Source organism: Macrobrachium nipponense, chromosome 6 (genome assembly GCF_015104395.2).
Source record: "Macrobrachium nipponense isolate FS-2020 chromosome 6, ASM1510439v2, whole genome shotgun sequence".
NCBI classification, from domain to species: domain Eukaryota; kingdom Metazoa; phylum Arthropoda; class Malacostraca; order Decapoda; family Palaemonidae; genus Macrobrachium; species Macrobrachium nipponense.
This window is the reverse complement of record NC_061108.1, coordinates 80,839,651-80,855,608: the sequence shown is the minus strand read 5'-3', so window position 1 is coordinate 80,855,608 and position 15,958 is coordinate 80,839,651. Positions and strand designations below refer to the sequence as shown.

General features: G+C 44.0%; 1 protein-coding gene across 4 annotated transcripts in view; it reads right to left on the bottom strand.

Annotated features, from left to right (window-relative positions):
* The window catches only part of LOC135216276 (intermembrane lipid transfer protein VPS13D-like), a 999,641-nt gene that overhangs the window by 931,535 nt on the left and 52,148 nt on the right, over nucleotides 1–15,958 (bottom strand). For all 4 annotated transcript variants that reach the window (XM_064251439.1, XM_064251442.1, XM_064251440.1 and 1 more), the window contains exons 3-4: nucleotides 2,869–3,051; nucleotides 2,162–2,286 (exon numbers count right to left, since the gene is read on the bottom strand). In XM_064251439.1, coding sequence (XP_064107509.1) covers nucleotides 2,162–2,286; nucleotides 2,869–3,051 — 308 coding nt within the window. The remainder of the gene's footprint in view (nucleotides 1–2,161; nucleotides 2,287–2,868; nucleotides 3,052–15,958) is intronic.

Genomic DNA, 15,958 nt, shown 5'->3' with positions numbered 1-15,958 from the left:
TGAGATGACGTCATGGGTGAGTGAGGCAGAGCAGAGGAGACGACTGGGAGTGACGTCACAGCTTCCCTTCAATCCGAACGAGAAGCAGACGCCACTGGCGGAGGAATACAAAATGACTGACCCCGTGACATCATTAGCGGGGCTGACGCCGCGGCTTCCCTCCAACTCGAAGAAGAGGCAACAGTCACTGGCGGAGCAATACAAAATGGCTGACCTTGGCTACCCACGAAGACAAGGCCGGGAGGAGGGGGGAGGGCTTGGCCAGCATGAGGAGGGGGGTAGCGTGCATCCATGAAGTGTAGCAGCAACCCCTCCAAGGACAGGGGACCCCCTAGCCCGAGTGTCTTCCAAATCGCCGCCATCTTGGACACCTCCGACTCTGGAATAAAGGAGAATGATGAAAAAGCCTCCTCCCACCCGAGAATCAAATTAACTCCAGAAGAAGAAGGGGCAATATTACAAAAATTAGCCTGAGGGTCTCCCAATACTTCCAACAATGAATCGATGGAAGAAAAGGAAGGGGACAAAGGCCCAACACTACTATGGGGTGTGAACGCAGCAGGAGACGAAGCATCAGGAAGAGGTGAAGAAAAACCTTCCCATGAAGGAAGAGTAGAAACCCTCTGATGCTCTCTCTTGCTATAAAACAACTTCCACTACTCTTTAGGCCACGCACGGAATTCCGTGCAAGGATTCGTTATTGTAGAAACATTAGAGCGGCACCTACTACACGTGATGTGGGGGTCGGTTGCAGCCAAAGCCAAAAAATGTGAACATGGAAAACCTGGAGTTCCGGGGCACATGTTGACGAGGCCGAAAAGGAGCAGAAGAAGCCATAACAGCCACACACACACACACTCACACACTAAACACAATCAAAACAGGCAAAGAACCGGGTAAAGGCTGAGAGAGGTCAACCACAACTCTTGCTAGGCAGTTAAGAAAGATTGACACAGTCAGTGGTGTAGGTGCATGGTCTGTGACCACTCTTCACCCGACATACGCACACGTTGCCAGATCTCACAAGATTCCTTGCTTTCATCTGAGTTTTAACTGGATTCAGCCAGGCGCTAGAAATTATCCTATTGTTAAGACCGAAGGTTTGTTTGCATATGAACAACATCAATATACGTACAAGAGACCTTTCACATTAAGATTCAGTTATGTCTATCTGAAGGAATGCTGTACCCTCCTACAGATCAGGTACTACACAATAATAACAGTAGTAGTCATGATACTCATACTTATCAAGGCCTAGTTTTGAAATTCATACAACTACCATCAACCCAGAAACAACAGTTCATAAGTTATAAATACATCATGAAAAATATCTGTTTATTTCATTGTTTAATATATGGTAACAAGTAGTATACAAGACTGAGTGCCTGATTACAAACATAAAAGCATTCAAAATGGTAATTGACAAATCGCACCACTTGCAAGCTATAGATGCCTGGTAAAAGTTTTCCTTCATAATGAATTATTTGCATCAAACTGCATTGATAATTAGCCCTCCAAAACGTTATACAGGCAGTCCCTTGTTATCGGTGGGGGTTCTGTATAGGCAGGGTGCTGATAAGCCAAAACCACCATTAACCGAAACTTGGTGATTTATGACACTTATGGCACCAACATCCTGTTAATGGCACCTCCTTTAGTTATGTTATGGTGCCATAACTATTATTGGCACCTTATGGCACCAATAACTCGAACTCGGCATGTTATGGCGCCATAAATCGCCCATTTTATGGTGATAGACAAGCACCATAAAACTGATTCTCCATTGACCAACTCTGTCAATAACCGGGGACTGCCTGTACTAATTAAACAGGCAAAACTGTAAAGCATGAAAAGTGTTGGTATGAAGAAACAAGTGTATTCATCCTTTCTAGCTTTCCTTTGAAATCTATTTATAATGGCTGAATTTAATGAATTTATAATTTGCTGTAGTATAAGTATATATATCCTCTTGATTATTCCTAATAAAAATATTTCTAGCCTTTCCCAAAAATATCTTAATGCTATACATTGTCCTAACATTCAGACGGATTTACAGCTTGCTCTCCATGAAAAGGAAACACTCTTCAGCTTTCATTTCTTGCCTGATTCTTCATTCAAAAAGAACTACAAAACTACTGTATAACACTCGGTATATCATTACCTTGGAATCCAGTGGTCGTCTGAGCTTTGAAGAGCTAGGGAGTCTACTGTTAAACCAAATGCAAATGTTTGCCCCATAATACTTTGGTTGTCCTCATACCTCAGATGTACATCCCGGATTTTCAACTAAAAAAGGAAAAAATAAGGTATTTCTATTTTCAGTAAACAAATAAAACTGCATGAGAAAAATTACTTTGGTTTCTAATTTAAATTTTTTATCGTGAAGAAATTAAAGTTTTCCTATCATAAACATCTGACAGAGCACAACATACCAATAACAAATGAATTCCAAATGGAACCAAAATGCATTTAAGATGCCGGCCTTATCTAAAAAAATTCATTCATAGTAACAAATTAGTATTAACAGTAACTGGTTGCACTTTATATACAAACCCTTGCCTTAATCACTTCTTAAGGCCACACCAACAAAGACCTTCCAATAAGATTTAACTGGGGCTTCCAAGTGGGTAGGCAATATCCTACAGAAGGGTATATTTCTCAGTGCCCCGGATATGAATTTCTACAAAGTGACTTCTCTGATTCATTTTTCATCTTATTGCTTTCTAATCTATTTATCAAACACTCACTCACTGCCAGTATGCTTTCCCCTATTCTGTCCTTGTACCCTCAGATTAGAACATTCTAAAATCCCATTTACCCTTACCTAATTTGCAACACTAATGCAGCTGGGAACTATGACATGCTTACCTGAATATTCTCAATAATGTTGGTCATGAACGATGTGCCATAGCTTAGCCATGAAAAATATGAACTTGCATAATGCGATGCTTCACCTAAGGCTTCTTGATCAGCCCTCCACGCAGCTTCCAAACCATCTAACTGAGCTATTTTTCTTCCTTGCGTTGCAGCTTCCTCTGCATCTTCATCAAACTGCAAAATAATTTCAAGTTTTAATATCAAGAAAAAAATGAGAGTTCTGACAATTTTTTATTACATACAGGCAGCCTCCAGTTAAAGGCTATCTGGATTTATGGCACTTGTCTAGCGACGCTGTTAACAGGATTTTCTGCGCTGATATCTGGTTAGCAGCACTGATCTCCGGTTAACAGCGACGATCTCTAGTTAACAGCACAAATAAGCAGGTTAACCAGGGACTGCCTGTACAGATACGTATTATGAATTCAACAGACCGTAAGGTCTCTCCTTCAAGTGGTCTCTATGGAATTTAAAACTAATGTTTTATGAAATATCCATATAGAAAAATAACATTGCCCCATTAAATATCCACTTTTCAGGGTATTTACTATATGAAGTACAGCTCTCTAACTACACAACATAAAAGACTACAGGCATTCCCCGGTTATTGGAGGAGGTTTTGTTCCCAAGGGTGTGCCAATAAACTAAAACCACTATTAACAGAAGCATGACAAATTTTCTAAAACAATTTGCATTTTTCTTTGCTACAAACCTGAGGTCTTAACAATAGGATAATTTCTAGCAACTAGCTGGATCCAGTTAACTCACAAATGAAAGCAAGGAATCTTGTGAGATCTGGCACAGTGTGTGTATATCGGGTGAAGAGTGGTCAAGGACCACGCATCTATGCCACCGCGTCAGTCTTTCCCAACTCAGGATGTCTTAGCAGACAGAGGGGCAGCTATAGGTGGGCAGCACAATGTTAAGACCTCAGGTTTGTAGCTATGGAAAATACAAATTGTCTTAGAAAATTTGTCATTTGTTCATATGCGAACAAACCTTCGGTCTTAACAATAGGATAGACTTATACTTGGAGGGAGGTACAAGACATCCTAAACCAGCTGGGGGCCTACTCACCAGTCGAGCTCCAGAAATAAATGATTTCTGGAGAGGGACTGAAGCCCGTGAGAAGCTAGATAAATTGATATCTAAACGCCCAGACTCTGAGCCATGTACAATGACATATAAGAGAATCATTGTACTATAGGGAACCAAAGAGAAACTTTGACTGTCCAATAACAAACCAACACACCAGGGTTTGTTACCACTCCCAACTCCCCCTTACCAAGGAGCGGAGCATATGCTACCGAATAGAGGATTGGATATTTGTAAGCCAATCGACCACACTATCAGTATGACTACCTTACTCACATGTATCATACCAGTCCAGCGAATGACATGTCTATTCCTAACCCACCTGGAGGAAGAAGGAAAGGTACAAGAGAAGGAGAGACCAGCCAACTCACTCATTGTCTCATCCACACAATCATCTTAGGTAAGATACAAAAGTGCCCTGTTAAGGGCAATGATGAGTTACATAATCTGCTGGGTAGCCACCACAGGACCCAAGGAAAACATGTTCATAGATTTGTGGCAGTCTGGCCTAAGGTGCCGTGTCCTTTTGACCCTCTGAAGCCGATTGGGTGTATTAAACGTCGAGTCAAAATGTCTCCCATATGCCAATTGGACGTATTATACGTCGACTCAAAAAAGTTTTTTCTAAAATTTGCGGCGGAAAAATACTTATAGGCCTACCAGACGAAAACTTTTGAATCACACGCCTTGGGGGATGCTGGGAGTTCTCGGATCAAGGCGTTGTTTTGTTTACTATTGTTACGCAGGCGTGCAAGCGCGAATTTCTTTCTTATCGCACTAAAAAGTATCAGTGACATATCTCAAAAATTATTTCGTCACTTTGACATAATTTTTGCACCGTTTTAAATTATCCGTTACATGAAGTATTATATATGAAAATGTGCGCAATTTAATGTAGAATACAAAAAAAAAATACTCATGATTCTAGCTTTTATCAATTTTGAAATATTTTCATATATATAATGATAAGTGCCAAAATTTCAACCTTCGGTCAACTTTGACTACCGAAATGGTTGAAAAACGAAATTGTAAGTTAAATCTCTTATATTCTAGTAATATTCAATCATTTGCCTTCATTTTGAAACAAATTGGACATCTCTAGCACAATATTTCGATTTATGGTGAATTTATGAAAAAACTTTTTCCTTACGTCCACGCGGTAACTCTTCCGATAAATTTTTTTCGTGCGATTGTCCTAATGTTTGCACCATTTTAAATTTGTCGTTACATAAATTTTTACATATGGAAATGTGCGCAATATCATGCACAATACAACTAAAAACAATCCATGGTTGTACCTTTTATCAGTGTTGAAATATTTTCATATAAATAACGATAAGTGCAAAAATTTCAACCTTCGGTCAACTTTGACTACCGAAATGGTCGAAAAACACAGTTGTAAGCTAAAACTCTTATATTCTAGTAATATTCAATCATTTACCTTAATTTTGCAACAAATTGGAAGTCTCTAGCACAATATTTCGATTTAGGGTGAATTTATAAAAAAAAAAAAAAAAATGTTATTGTTAGTATACAATAAGGTTTTGTACATACTTACCTGGCAGATATATACTTAGCTATACGTCTCTGACGTCACGACAGAATTCAAAACTCGCGGCACACGCGACAGGTAGGTCAGGTGATCTACCTTACCCGCCGCTGGGTGGCGGATGTAAGAACCAATCTCCCTTTCCAGCCAGAATTTTTCCTTCCACCGGTCTCCTGAGGGGAGGCTGGGCGGGCCATCAATCGTATATATCTGCCAGGTAAGTATGTACAAAACCTTATTGTATACTAACAATAACATTTTTGTACATGAACTTTCCTGTCAGATATATACTTAGCTGATTGACACCCTTGGTGGAGGGAAAGAGACAGCAATATAAATATGGAAAAAAGGGGAAAACCAACACTAGTTGTAGGATGTAAATACAACCTTGGTTCTTACCTGTTTAGGCAGAAGACTTCGTAGTTACTGTCTATGAGTCTGCGTTGCCTTAAGAGCTTCAGCGAGGGCGTGACCTACAGCTGACAGACTCTTTGGGTCTATCAAAGGGATTTGGTTATCCGCTTACTTGATAGAATCCGAGCAGGATCTGTCAACGGGGATTCGCCCACTTCTATTACAGAACCTAAACCACTGTCATTTGCAAAATGGAGCTCAAACATAAACCGATCACCTAACCAATCTAATCATTGTTAGACTACGAAATGAAAAACATGCCTACCCGCATGTTCTTTCAAACAACCAAAAACTTACAACCTAACAAGGGGAAAACTATATACTACTAAGGATATGTCTCAGCTCCCTGCCCCAGCACCGAATCCGCCGATACGTACGGGCCTAACCCGAAGCACTTCTCATACGTAATTTTGACGTCTCTCAGATAGTGGTTTGCAAAGACTGAGTTGCAACGCCAGAATGTTGCCTTCATAATATTACTCAGGGATATGTTTTTGTTAAAAGTCAATGACGTGGCAATAGCTCTTACCTCATGAGCTTTGACCTTAAGAACTTTGAATTGACTTTCCTCACATATCGCATGCGCTTCTTTCACCAGGCTTCTGATAAAGAAAGACAGCGCATTCTTCGAAAGAGTCCTCCTTGGATCTCTTACAGAGCACCAAAGGTTGACATCATTGCCCTTAAGTTTTTTCTTTCTCTGAAGATAGAATTTCAAACTTCTAGCGACCTCTCTGCTTCCTCGCCTACTAATGCAGACAATCCTTGTACTTCAAAGCTCCTAGGCCAAGGATTTGAGGGGTTCTCGTTCTTGGCTAAGAACGAAGGAAGGAACGAACAGATAGCTGCATCTCCTCTGAATCCCACATTTCCTTCTAGTGCATGGAGTTCACTAACCCTCTTTGCGGAAGCCAATGCCATGAGGAAAATTGTCTTCTTCGTGAGGTCTCTAAACGATGCAGACTGAGGCGGTTCGAACTTATTGGACCTCAGGTAGCGTAGCACTACATCCAGATTCCAACTCGGAACCCCTGGAGAAACCTTCTTGGATGTTTCAAACGATCTTATTAGATCATGAAGGTCCTTATCTTCTGAAATGTTTAAGTTTCTGTGCCTAAACACTGCAGATAGCATGCTACGATAGCCTTTAATGGTTGATACCGCCAATCCACTTTCTTCCCTAAGGAAAAGTAGGAAGTCTGCTATTTGGGTCACCGAGGTACTGGAAGAGGAAAAGTGATGGTTCCTACACCATCGCCGAAAGACGTCCCACTTCGATTGGTAGACTCTAAGGGTAGAAGGCCTTCTTGCTGCTGCGATAGCCGTTGCAACTCTTGCAGAAAAGCCTCTCGTTCTGACCAAACTTTTGACAGTCTGAAGCCAGTCAGATCTAGAGCGGGGAGGTTTTTGTGATACCTCTCGAAGTGGGGTTGTCTGAGCAGATGCGATCCTCTGTGGTAATGTTCTCGAAGATCTACTAACCATTCCAGTACCTCTGTGAACCATACTTGTGCGGGCCAGAACGGGGCTACCAGCGTCATCCTTGCTGCCTCCGATTCTGCAAATTTCTTTAGAGTCTCTCCCAGTATCTTGAATGGAGGAAAAGCATACATGTCTAGACCCTTCCAATCTAGTAGGAACGCGTCTATCGACACTGCCTTGGGTCCGATATCGGAGAGCAGTAGTTGGCTATCCTCGCATTCTTGGCTGTGGCGAAGAGGTCTATATGAGGCCTTGCCCAAAGCTTCCACAGGTCCTGGCAAAAATCTTCGTGAAGAGTCCACTCTGCAGGCAGGACTTGATCTTTCCTGCTTAGGAGGTCTGCTCTGACGTTCTTTTCTCCCTGTACGAACCTGGTAAGGAGACAAATCTTCCTTTGCTCTGCCCAAAGCAGAAGTTCTTTTGGCTGTCCTCCGTACAGGGAGAAAGAGTGAGTCCCCCCCTCCCCCTGGCTTCCTGATGTAAGCCAGGGCCGTGGTGTTGTCCGAGTTGATCTGTACTGCTGAAGCTAGGACGTGGGGCTCGAAAGCTTTCAAAGCTAGCCAAACCGCCATCAGCTCCTTCTTGTTGATGTGCCAGGTCACCTGTTCCTTGTTCCAGGTGCCTGACACTTCTCTTGAACCGAGCGTCGCTCCCCAACCTGTTTCCGAGGCGTCGGAATACAACACTTGGTTGGGGTTCGGAATGTGAAGGGACATCCCTTCTGCAAACCTGAGAGGGTTGGCCCACCAAGAGAGGTCCTTCTTGATTTCCCTTGAGATCTCGAAGAACTCTAGGTTTTGTGAACGACACCTCCAGTTTCGATGAAGAAAGAACTGGAGAGGTCTGAGGTGCAACCTTCCTAGAGAAAGGAATTGCTCCAACGAGGAGAGTGTCCCCAACAAACTCATCCACTCCCTCGCTGTGCATACTTCTTTCTCTAGGAGGCTTTGACTTTCTCTGACCCTCGGGCTATCCGTTCTGGAGACGGAAAAGCCGAAAATCCAGAGAAGCCATCCGAATAACCCCAGATAGATACGATCTTGACTGGGGATCAACTGAGACTTTTGAAAGTTCACCAAAAGTCCCAGAGAACTTGCCATGAAAAGGGTCTTTTGTAGGTCCTCCAAACATCTTTCCTGAGACTTGGCTCTGATCAGCCAGTCGTCCAAGTAAAGGGACACTCTGACTCCCTCCAAATGTAGCCATCTTGCTACATTTTCATTAGGCCTGTAAAGACCTGAGGGGCTGTTGAAAGGCCGAAGCACAAGGCCCTGAACTGGAATATCCTTCCTCCCATCATGAACCTGAGGTATTTCCTTGACGAAGGATGGATAGGCACATGGAAGTAAGCGTCCTGAAGATCTAGGACACCATCCAGTCCCCTGGCCGAAGGGCCGCCAACACTGAGGATGTCGTTCTCCATGGCGAACTTCCTCTTTTCTTTACAAAGATATTCAGGGCGCTTACATCCAGAACCGGTCTCCATCCTCCTGAGGCTTTTGGAACTAGAAAAAGGCGGTTCACTTGCTAAAAGCCCTCTGTTGGCAAGGGTCGCTCACTAGCTCTAAGCCCTCTCTCGAATACATTTGTTCCACTGCTTGTGTTAACGCAAGGCTCATGATGGATCCCTGTACCTGGCCACCAACTCCCTCAGAGTCGTGTCAACGGTGGTCTTTCCGTAAAAGGAATCAGATATCCTTTCCTTATAATTGAGAGGGACCAGTTGTCCGCTCCTCTCTTTGCCCAGGCTTCCGAGAATCTTAGAAGTCTGGCACCTACTGGTGTTTGGAGGACTACTTCCCTACTTCTTAGCTCTGACAGAGCGTGAGAAGGATCTACCTCTCTTGAAAGGTCTATTACCTCTCGAGTAGAGGCTCTAGAAGGGGGGGGGCCCCCTCGAAAGGGCTCCTGTCTAGCTGGAGTCTCCTTCTTCGTCTTCTTGTAAGGTGGAAGGAGGTCCTAGGCTTCCGTGCCGACTGCGCGAGCATGTCCTGAGTCGCCTTCGCAGAGATAGATCCTGAGATGTCCTGGATTATCTTCTTCGGAAATAGCAGAGGCGAGAGCTGCGAATACAGGAGAGAGGCTCTTTGGGCATGCGAAACAGACTTAGTCAGAAAAGAGCAGAAGACTGATCTCTTCTTAAGGATCCCTGCTCCAAATAGGGAGGCTATTTCGCTCCGATCCATCTCTAACTGCTTTGTCAATGCACGTTAGAACACTGTTTAGATCTTCTGGCGAAAATAGCATCCGGGTTCTGAGTCTTCTTAGCCAAGACACCCAAAGACCAGTCAAGGAAGTTGAAGACTTCCAAGACTCTAAACATTCCCTTCAGCAGGTGGTCAAGCTCGTTCATAGCCCAGGTAGTTTTAGCAGACAAAAGAGCCGAGCGTCGTGCTGCATCTACCAGAGAAGAGAAGTCCGCATCTGCCGATGAAGGAAGACCCAGACCTAGGGGTTCTCCAGACTCGTACCAAAATCCAAGTCTGCCCGTAAGCTTGGAAGGAGGGAAAGAAAACACAGTTTTCCCTTTCTCTTCCTTAGAAAGCAGCCAATCACCAACACCTCTCAAAGCCTTCTTCATTGAGATGGTTGGCTTCATCCTCACACAAGAGGAAACTTTCGTCTTCTTCGAAGTAGAGAATAAAGAGAGAGGAGACGGAGGAGCGACGGGAGTAAGGGAGTCTCCAAACTCTTGAAGAAGTAGATCTGTAAGGATCTTATAGGACGAAACTGACGAGTCCTTCACCAAATCCTCTTCTGAAGGTTCAACTTCATCCACTGAAGAACCCTCCGCTTCTTTACGAGGGCAGTTAGCCTTCTCTAAAGAAATGCGCCTGTCCAGAGAGTGTCTAGTAGCAGACTGGCGCCTATCAGGAGAAGCCAAAGTTTCTGGAGAGCTCCTCTCGAATGAGTCCTTCCTACTCTGATGAGTGCGTGCTCTTTGCTCCTTAATCCTACTCCTAGAATTCCGGGCTTCCAAGGGGGAGCGCCTGCTAGGAGAGGAGAGCCTACTATGCTCAAGGCGCTTTTCAGGATCCATGCGCCTGTTCAAAGGAGAGCGGCTGCCAGGCGAGCTGCGCCTACCATGAGGCGAACGCCTACTAGGCTCTTGGCGCCTGACCTTATTACAGGAGAGCGAAGACCCCCCCCCCCCTGGATGAAGGTCGCCTACTAGGAGACCGGCGTCTACCATGCTCCACAAACTTCGTTCCCGACTTGTGTGTCTCTTCAAAAGGTAGTCTCCCAGAAGAGACAAATCTTTCAGGCTCTACACGCCTGTCCTGAACCGAGCGGCTAAAAGGAGAGCCGCGCCTATCAGGAGAAAAGCGCCTATCCTCCGCACCACGCCTGGGAGCGGGAGAGCGTCTACTTGGGGAGTAGCGCCTACTAGGCTCAAGGCGCCTAACATAAGGCGAGATCCTGTCTCTTGACGAATCCATCAAAGAGTAGGCTCTCTTGTCCGGAGAATGAAGGATCTTCGTAAAAGAGCGAGAGGACGAGGCTGTACGCCTGTCTTTAGACGAACGCCTACTAGGCTCTAGATCCCTTCCTACTGGAGAGATGTAGTCACCAGGAGAAAGCTTCTTGGGCGATTGACGCCTGGAAGACGACAAGCGCCTGCCGAGGGAAGAGCGCCTCCTTCCATCCGCTGATAAAGGGGAGAGAACCGACTCTGACTGAGACGGTAACACAGGCGAAGGAATCCTAGACTTCTTGACAGGGAGAGAGACGTCTTTCCGACGCGTTCCTCCTGCCAAGGAGCCCGCCAGCGCCGAAATCTGCGCTTGCAGTCCAGCAAGAATTCGAGCTGGAGATCTTGTAAAATCCTCCACCGGAGAAGAGGCTCGAAGCCTACTATGAGGCGAGAACTCCTGCTCCCTCCTGGGTTTCTTGATCTCTACTTCCGGCTCTTCTGGAAAAACTTCCGGGCTGGAAGGAAAGGAGCCAGGCGCCTTCCAGGCTCTCTTCAGCGGTCGCGAAGAATCCGAGGCGCTCCATCCTCTTCTAGGCGAAGGTGAGGAAGACGAAGAGAAGCATTGGCGCAATACCTCCTTCTTCGCGCGAACAAGGGCAGCCTGGGTACGAGCATCAGGATCTACCGAGGGGACGCCTGATCGGTGGGAGTTCTCCCTAACCTTCCTGCGGCTTTTGACTTTCCTCCTCCACTGGGACTGGGAGTCTGGAAGAGGTCTAGGCCTGGAAGCATTAAGGAGCCGATCAGACGCACCCTCCACTGCACTGGGGTCACTGCACAATTCACCTTCACTACTCTTACCTTGCAACGAACGAATCTTCTTTTCCATGCTAAGGATCGTGGCTCTCATGGTTGCCACTTCCGTAGTCGTATCCTTAGGTTCGATGCAGGGCGCAGGAGCTGAAACTGGAGAAGGTTCTAATGCTACAACAGGATTTTCTTCTACCTCGCTAATACGAGACTTACTAGAACTCCTAGACGAAGCCTTTCTCACCCTGTCTTTCTCTAACTTCCTCAAGTAGGAAGAAAGAGCCTTCCATTCACCCTCATCCAACTTCTCACACTCATTACACGGGTTAACAAAACAAAAGAACATTCTTTACCTCTACATTTAAAGCAAACTGTGTGAGGATCTACCGTAGCTTTCGGTAGTCTCACCTTGCATTCATCCATAACGCACACATCTAAACATAGAAGATATTTTTTTTTTCTAACCTCTAACTCAGACATCTCGAAATCAAAGAAAAATCCAAATCAATATCCAAAAACAATCCACAAATGCGTATGCCAAGCCAACAAGATCAGGTACTTCACCGAAAGTCAGTCCAAATAAATCCACGGCAACGAGAAATGAATAAAGCTGTCAGGAGGTAACAACCACAGGTGTAGTCGTCACCGGCGACAGAAAAATTCTGGCTGGAAAGGGAGATTGGTTCTTACATCCGCCACCCAGCGGCGGGTAAGGTAGATCACCTGACCTACCTGTCGCGTGTGCCGCGAGTTTTGAATTCTGTCGTGACGTCAGAGACGTATAGCTAAGTATATATCTGACAGGAAAGTTCATGTACAAAAAAAACATTTTCCTTACGTCAGCGCGGTAACTCTTCCAAAAAAAAAATCAGAAATGTGCGCAATTTCATGCACAATACAACTAAACACTACCCATGGTTGTAGCTTTTATCAGTGTTGAAATATTTTCATATAAATAACGATAAGTGCAAAAATTTCAACCTTCGGTCAACTTTGACTCTACCGAAATGGTCGAAAAACACAGTTGTAAGCTAAAACTCTTATATTCTAGTAATATTCAATCATTTACCTTAATTTTGCAACGAATTGGAAGTCTCTAGCACAATATTTTGATTTATGGTGAATTTATAAAAAAAAAAAAAAATTTTCCTTATGTCCGCGCGGTAACTCTTCCAAAAAAATCAGAATTTTTTCTTGCGATTGTCGAAATGCTTGCACCATTTAAAAGTAGCCGTTACATAAAGTTTTATATATGAAAATGTGCACAATTTCATGCATAATACAACTAAAAATGATTGAAGGTTGTAGCTTTTCTCTTTTTCGAAATATTTGCATATAAATCACGATAAATAGAAAAAAAACTACGTTCGGTCAACTTTGACTCTACCGAAATAGTCGAAAAATGCAATTGTAAGCTAAAACTCTTACAGTCTAGTAATATATACAGTCATTTATCTTAATTTTGAAACAAATTCGAAGTGTCTAACACAATATTTAGATTTATGGTGAATTTAAAAAAAACTTTCTTTCCCTCTGCGCGCTGATTCGCGGCCGCAAATCTCCAAAAGGTGAACGTCTCATTCTCCTAATATTTGCTCCATTTCATATTAGGCGTTTTATAGAGTTTCATATATGAAAATGTGCGCAAATTCATGAAAAATACAAACAAAAATATGTGAAGGTTGTAGCTTTTCTCATTTTTGCAATATTTGCATATAAAAAAATATATATATAAAAATTTCGACCTTCGGTCAACTTTAACTCGTCCGAAATGGTCGAAAACTGCAATTCTAAGCTAAACTCTTACAGTATCGTAATATTCAATCATTTTTCTTCATTTTGAAACAAATTGGAAGTCTCTAGAACAATATTTAGATTTATGGTGAATTTCTGAAAAAAAAAAATTTTACGTCCGCGCATTACGAATTCATGCATCATTTTGTGATAATATTTTTTCTGTGTTGCTTTGATCCTTTTACAATGTGTTATATATCAAAATTATTGCAATTTAGTGTAAAATACAACAATAAAAAAAGTAACTCGTTAGCTATAACCGTTTTTTGCACAGCTCGATTTGAATACAATTATGTATGAATTTTTTTTTATGTCGCTACCATGTATCGCATTATTTATATATGATAATGATATTTTTTTTCATTTCTGATGGTTGCATACTAAACTTCAGGCAATAACAAAAAAAGGAGCCAAAAAATTAACTCTTAATCTTGAAAACTAAGCGTGCTGTGATTTTTTGAAAAAATTATTTTTTCCGCTACCGCGCTCACTCCAAACCCGCCTCGGCATATGGGAGACGTTTTGGTTTTTAGGGCTTCGGCGTAAGAGGGTTAAGATAGCAACACAGGGCCCGGACAGGACACAACAAAAGCTCTTGAGCATCACCACCCACAAAGTCATTCAGTGATGGAATGGAAAAGGAAGTGAATTGGGTCTTGGCTACGAATCCCGGGACAAATTCGAAGGACACCGACCCACAACCCCTGGTGTGCTTCACATCATGGCTCAGACCGTGGAGTCTCCCACTCTCTTCAAAGATGCCAAGGCCAGGAGGAAAACCGTCTTGAGCGTCAAGTTCCTATCAGATGAGCAACGCAATGGCTCATATGGACCCTTAGTGAAGCTTCTCAGTCCCAAGGAAACATCCCACGTCGGAAGCTTGAGCTCCCTAGGAGAACTCGATTGCTCAAACCCCTTAACTAGCAAGGAAAGTTCCCAGGACAAGGAGATGTCGATACCTCTAAGGCATAACTCTAAACTCAGGGCCAGCCTGTAGCCTATCTCTGAGGAAGGTTAAAAAGTCTGCTAAGCGCTGAATAGAGGTAGCGAGTGGAGAAAAACCCCATTTATGACAACAATCACAGTAGACTGCCCATTTGCCTTGGTAAACTGCAGAGGTCAACCTTCTGAGACTGCTAGACATATGCCCTGCTGTTCTCTGAGAAAGGCCTCTTGCTCGAAGGAGATAATTGATAGCTTCCAAATGTGAAGAGACAGGGATTCTACCGACTGGTGGAACCTTTCTGCATGTGGCTGGCACAGATGTCACCAAGGGAGAATTTCTCTTGGAACCTCCTACAACAATGACAGCAGATATGGAAACCATTCTGCCTGAGGCCACAGAGGGGCTACCAAAGTCATCCTGAGAGCCTCCTAACTCACTAGCCTGTTCAGAACTCGATGGATCAAACAAAACAGAGGGAAAGCATACACCTCCAGGTTGTTCCAGGGATGTTGGAAGCGTCCTCTACTAACGCTAGCAGATCTGGAACCACTGAACAGAATATCTCCAGTTTCCTGTTGAACCAAGTTGCAAAAAGGTTCAGCTTGGGTCTCGCCCAGACCTGGAAGAGCCTGTCTGCTAATAGCTAATGAAGGGAACACTCTGTGCCTAGGATCTGATCAAGATGATTGAGTTTGTCTGCGACCACATTTCATTTGCCTGAGATATACCTGGCTGAGAGCTCTACTGAATTGCTGACCATCCACTGGATCTCGACGATCAAGGTGTGAAGTTGACATGAAACTAGGCCTCCCTGCTTGTTCAAATAGGTGACCACTGTGGTGTTGTCCAACATGAGAATGACAGAATGACCCTCTACTTTCTCCTGAAACTCCTTCAGACCCAGGAAGGCTGCCTTCAACTCCAAGACATTGTTTTGCTGCTGTTTGTCCTCCAAACTCCAAATGCCTGAGGCAATGAGGCTGCCTAAATGAGCGCCCCCAACCTGAACTTTCTTCTGAAAACAGACGAAAGTTCAGTGGGAGAGAAAGCAGGGGACACCTTTCAAAAGATTTCGGTCGTCCAACCACCAACGAAGGTCTTCTCTCACTTCCAGAGACAGAGGAACCTTAAATAGGGGTGAGCCCCCCGCCACAGACCAGAATCCCCCAGTCTCTATTGTAGAGACCGAAGATGAAGACACCCATGAGGGACCAGCTTCTCCAAGTAAGACAAAATTCTGAGAAGAACCTGCCACTGATGAGCTGACTAATGTGGTTCCAACAGGAAGTTGTGCGCCACCACTCGCAACTTCTCCAACCTCTGATTCGATGGGAAAACTCTTGCAGCCGCCGTATCGATGACCATGCCCAGGTAAAGAATCCTTTGACTGGGTACAAGGTTTGACTTTTCCTGGTTGACTACGAGGCCCAGTTCCAGCAAAACCGAAGCAGACGATCTCTGTCCTGCAGCAGCTTTTCCCTGGAACCTGCCAAGACCAACCAATCTTCGAGGTACCTCAGCAAATGGATCCCCTGAGCATGGGCTCAACTTGGGATGGGAGAGAAGACCGTTGTGA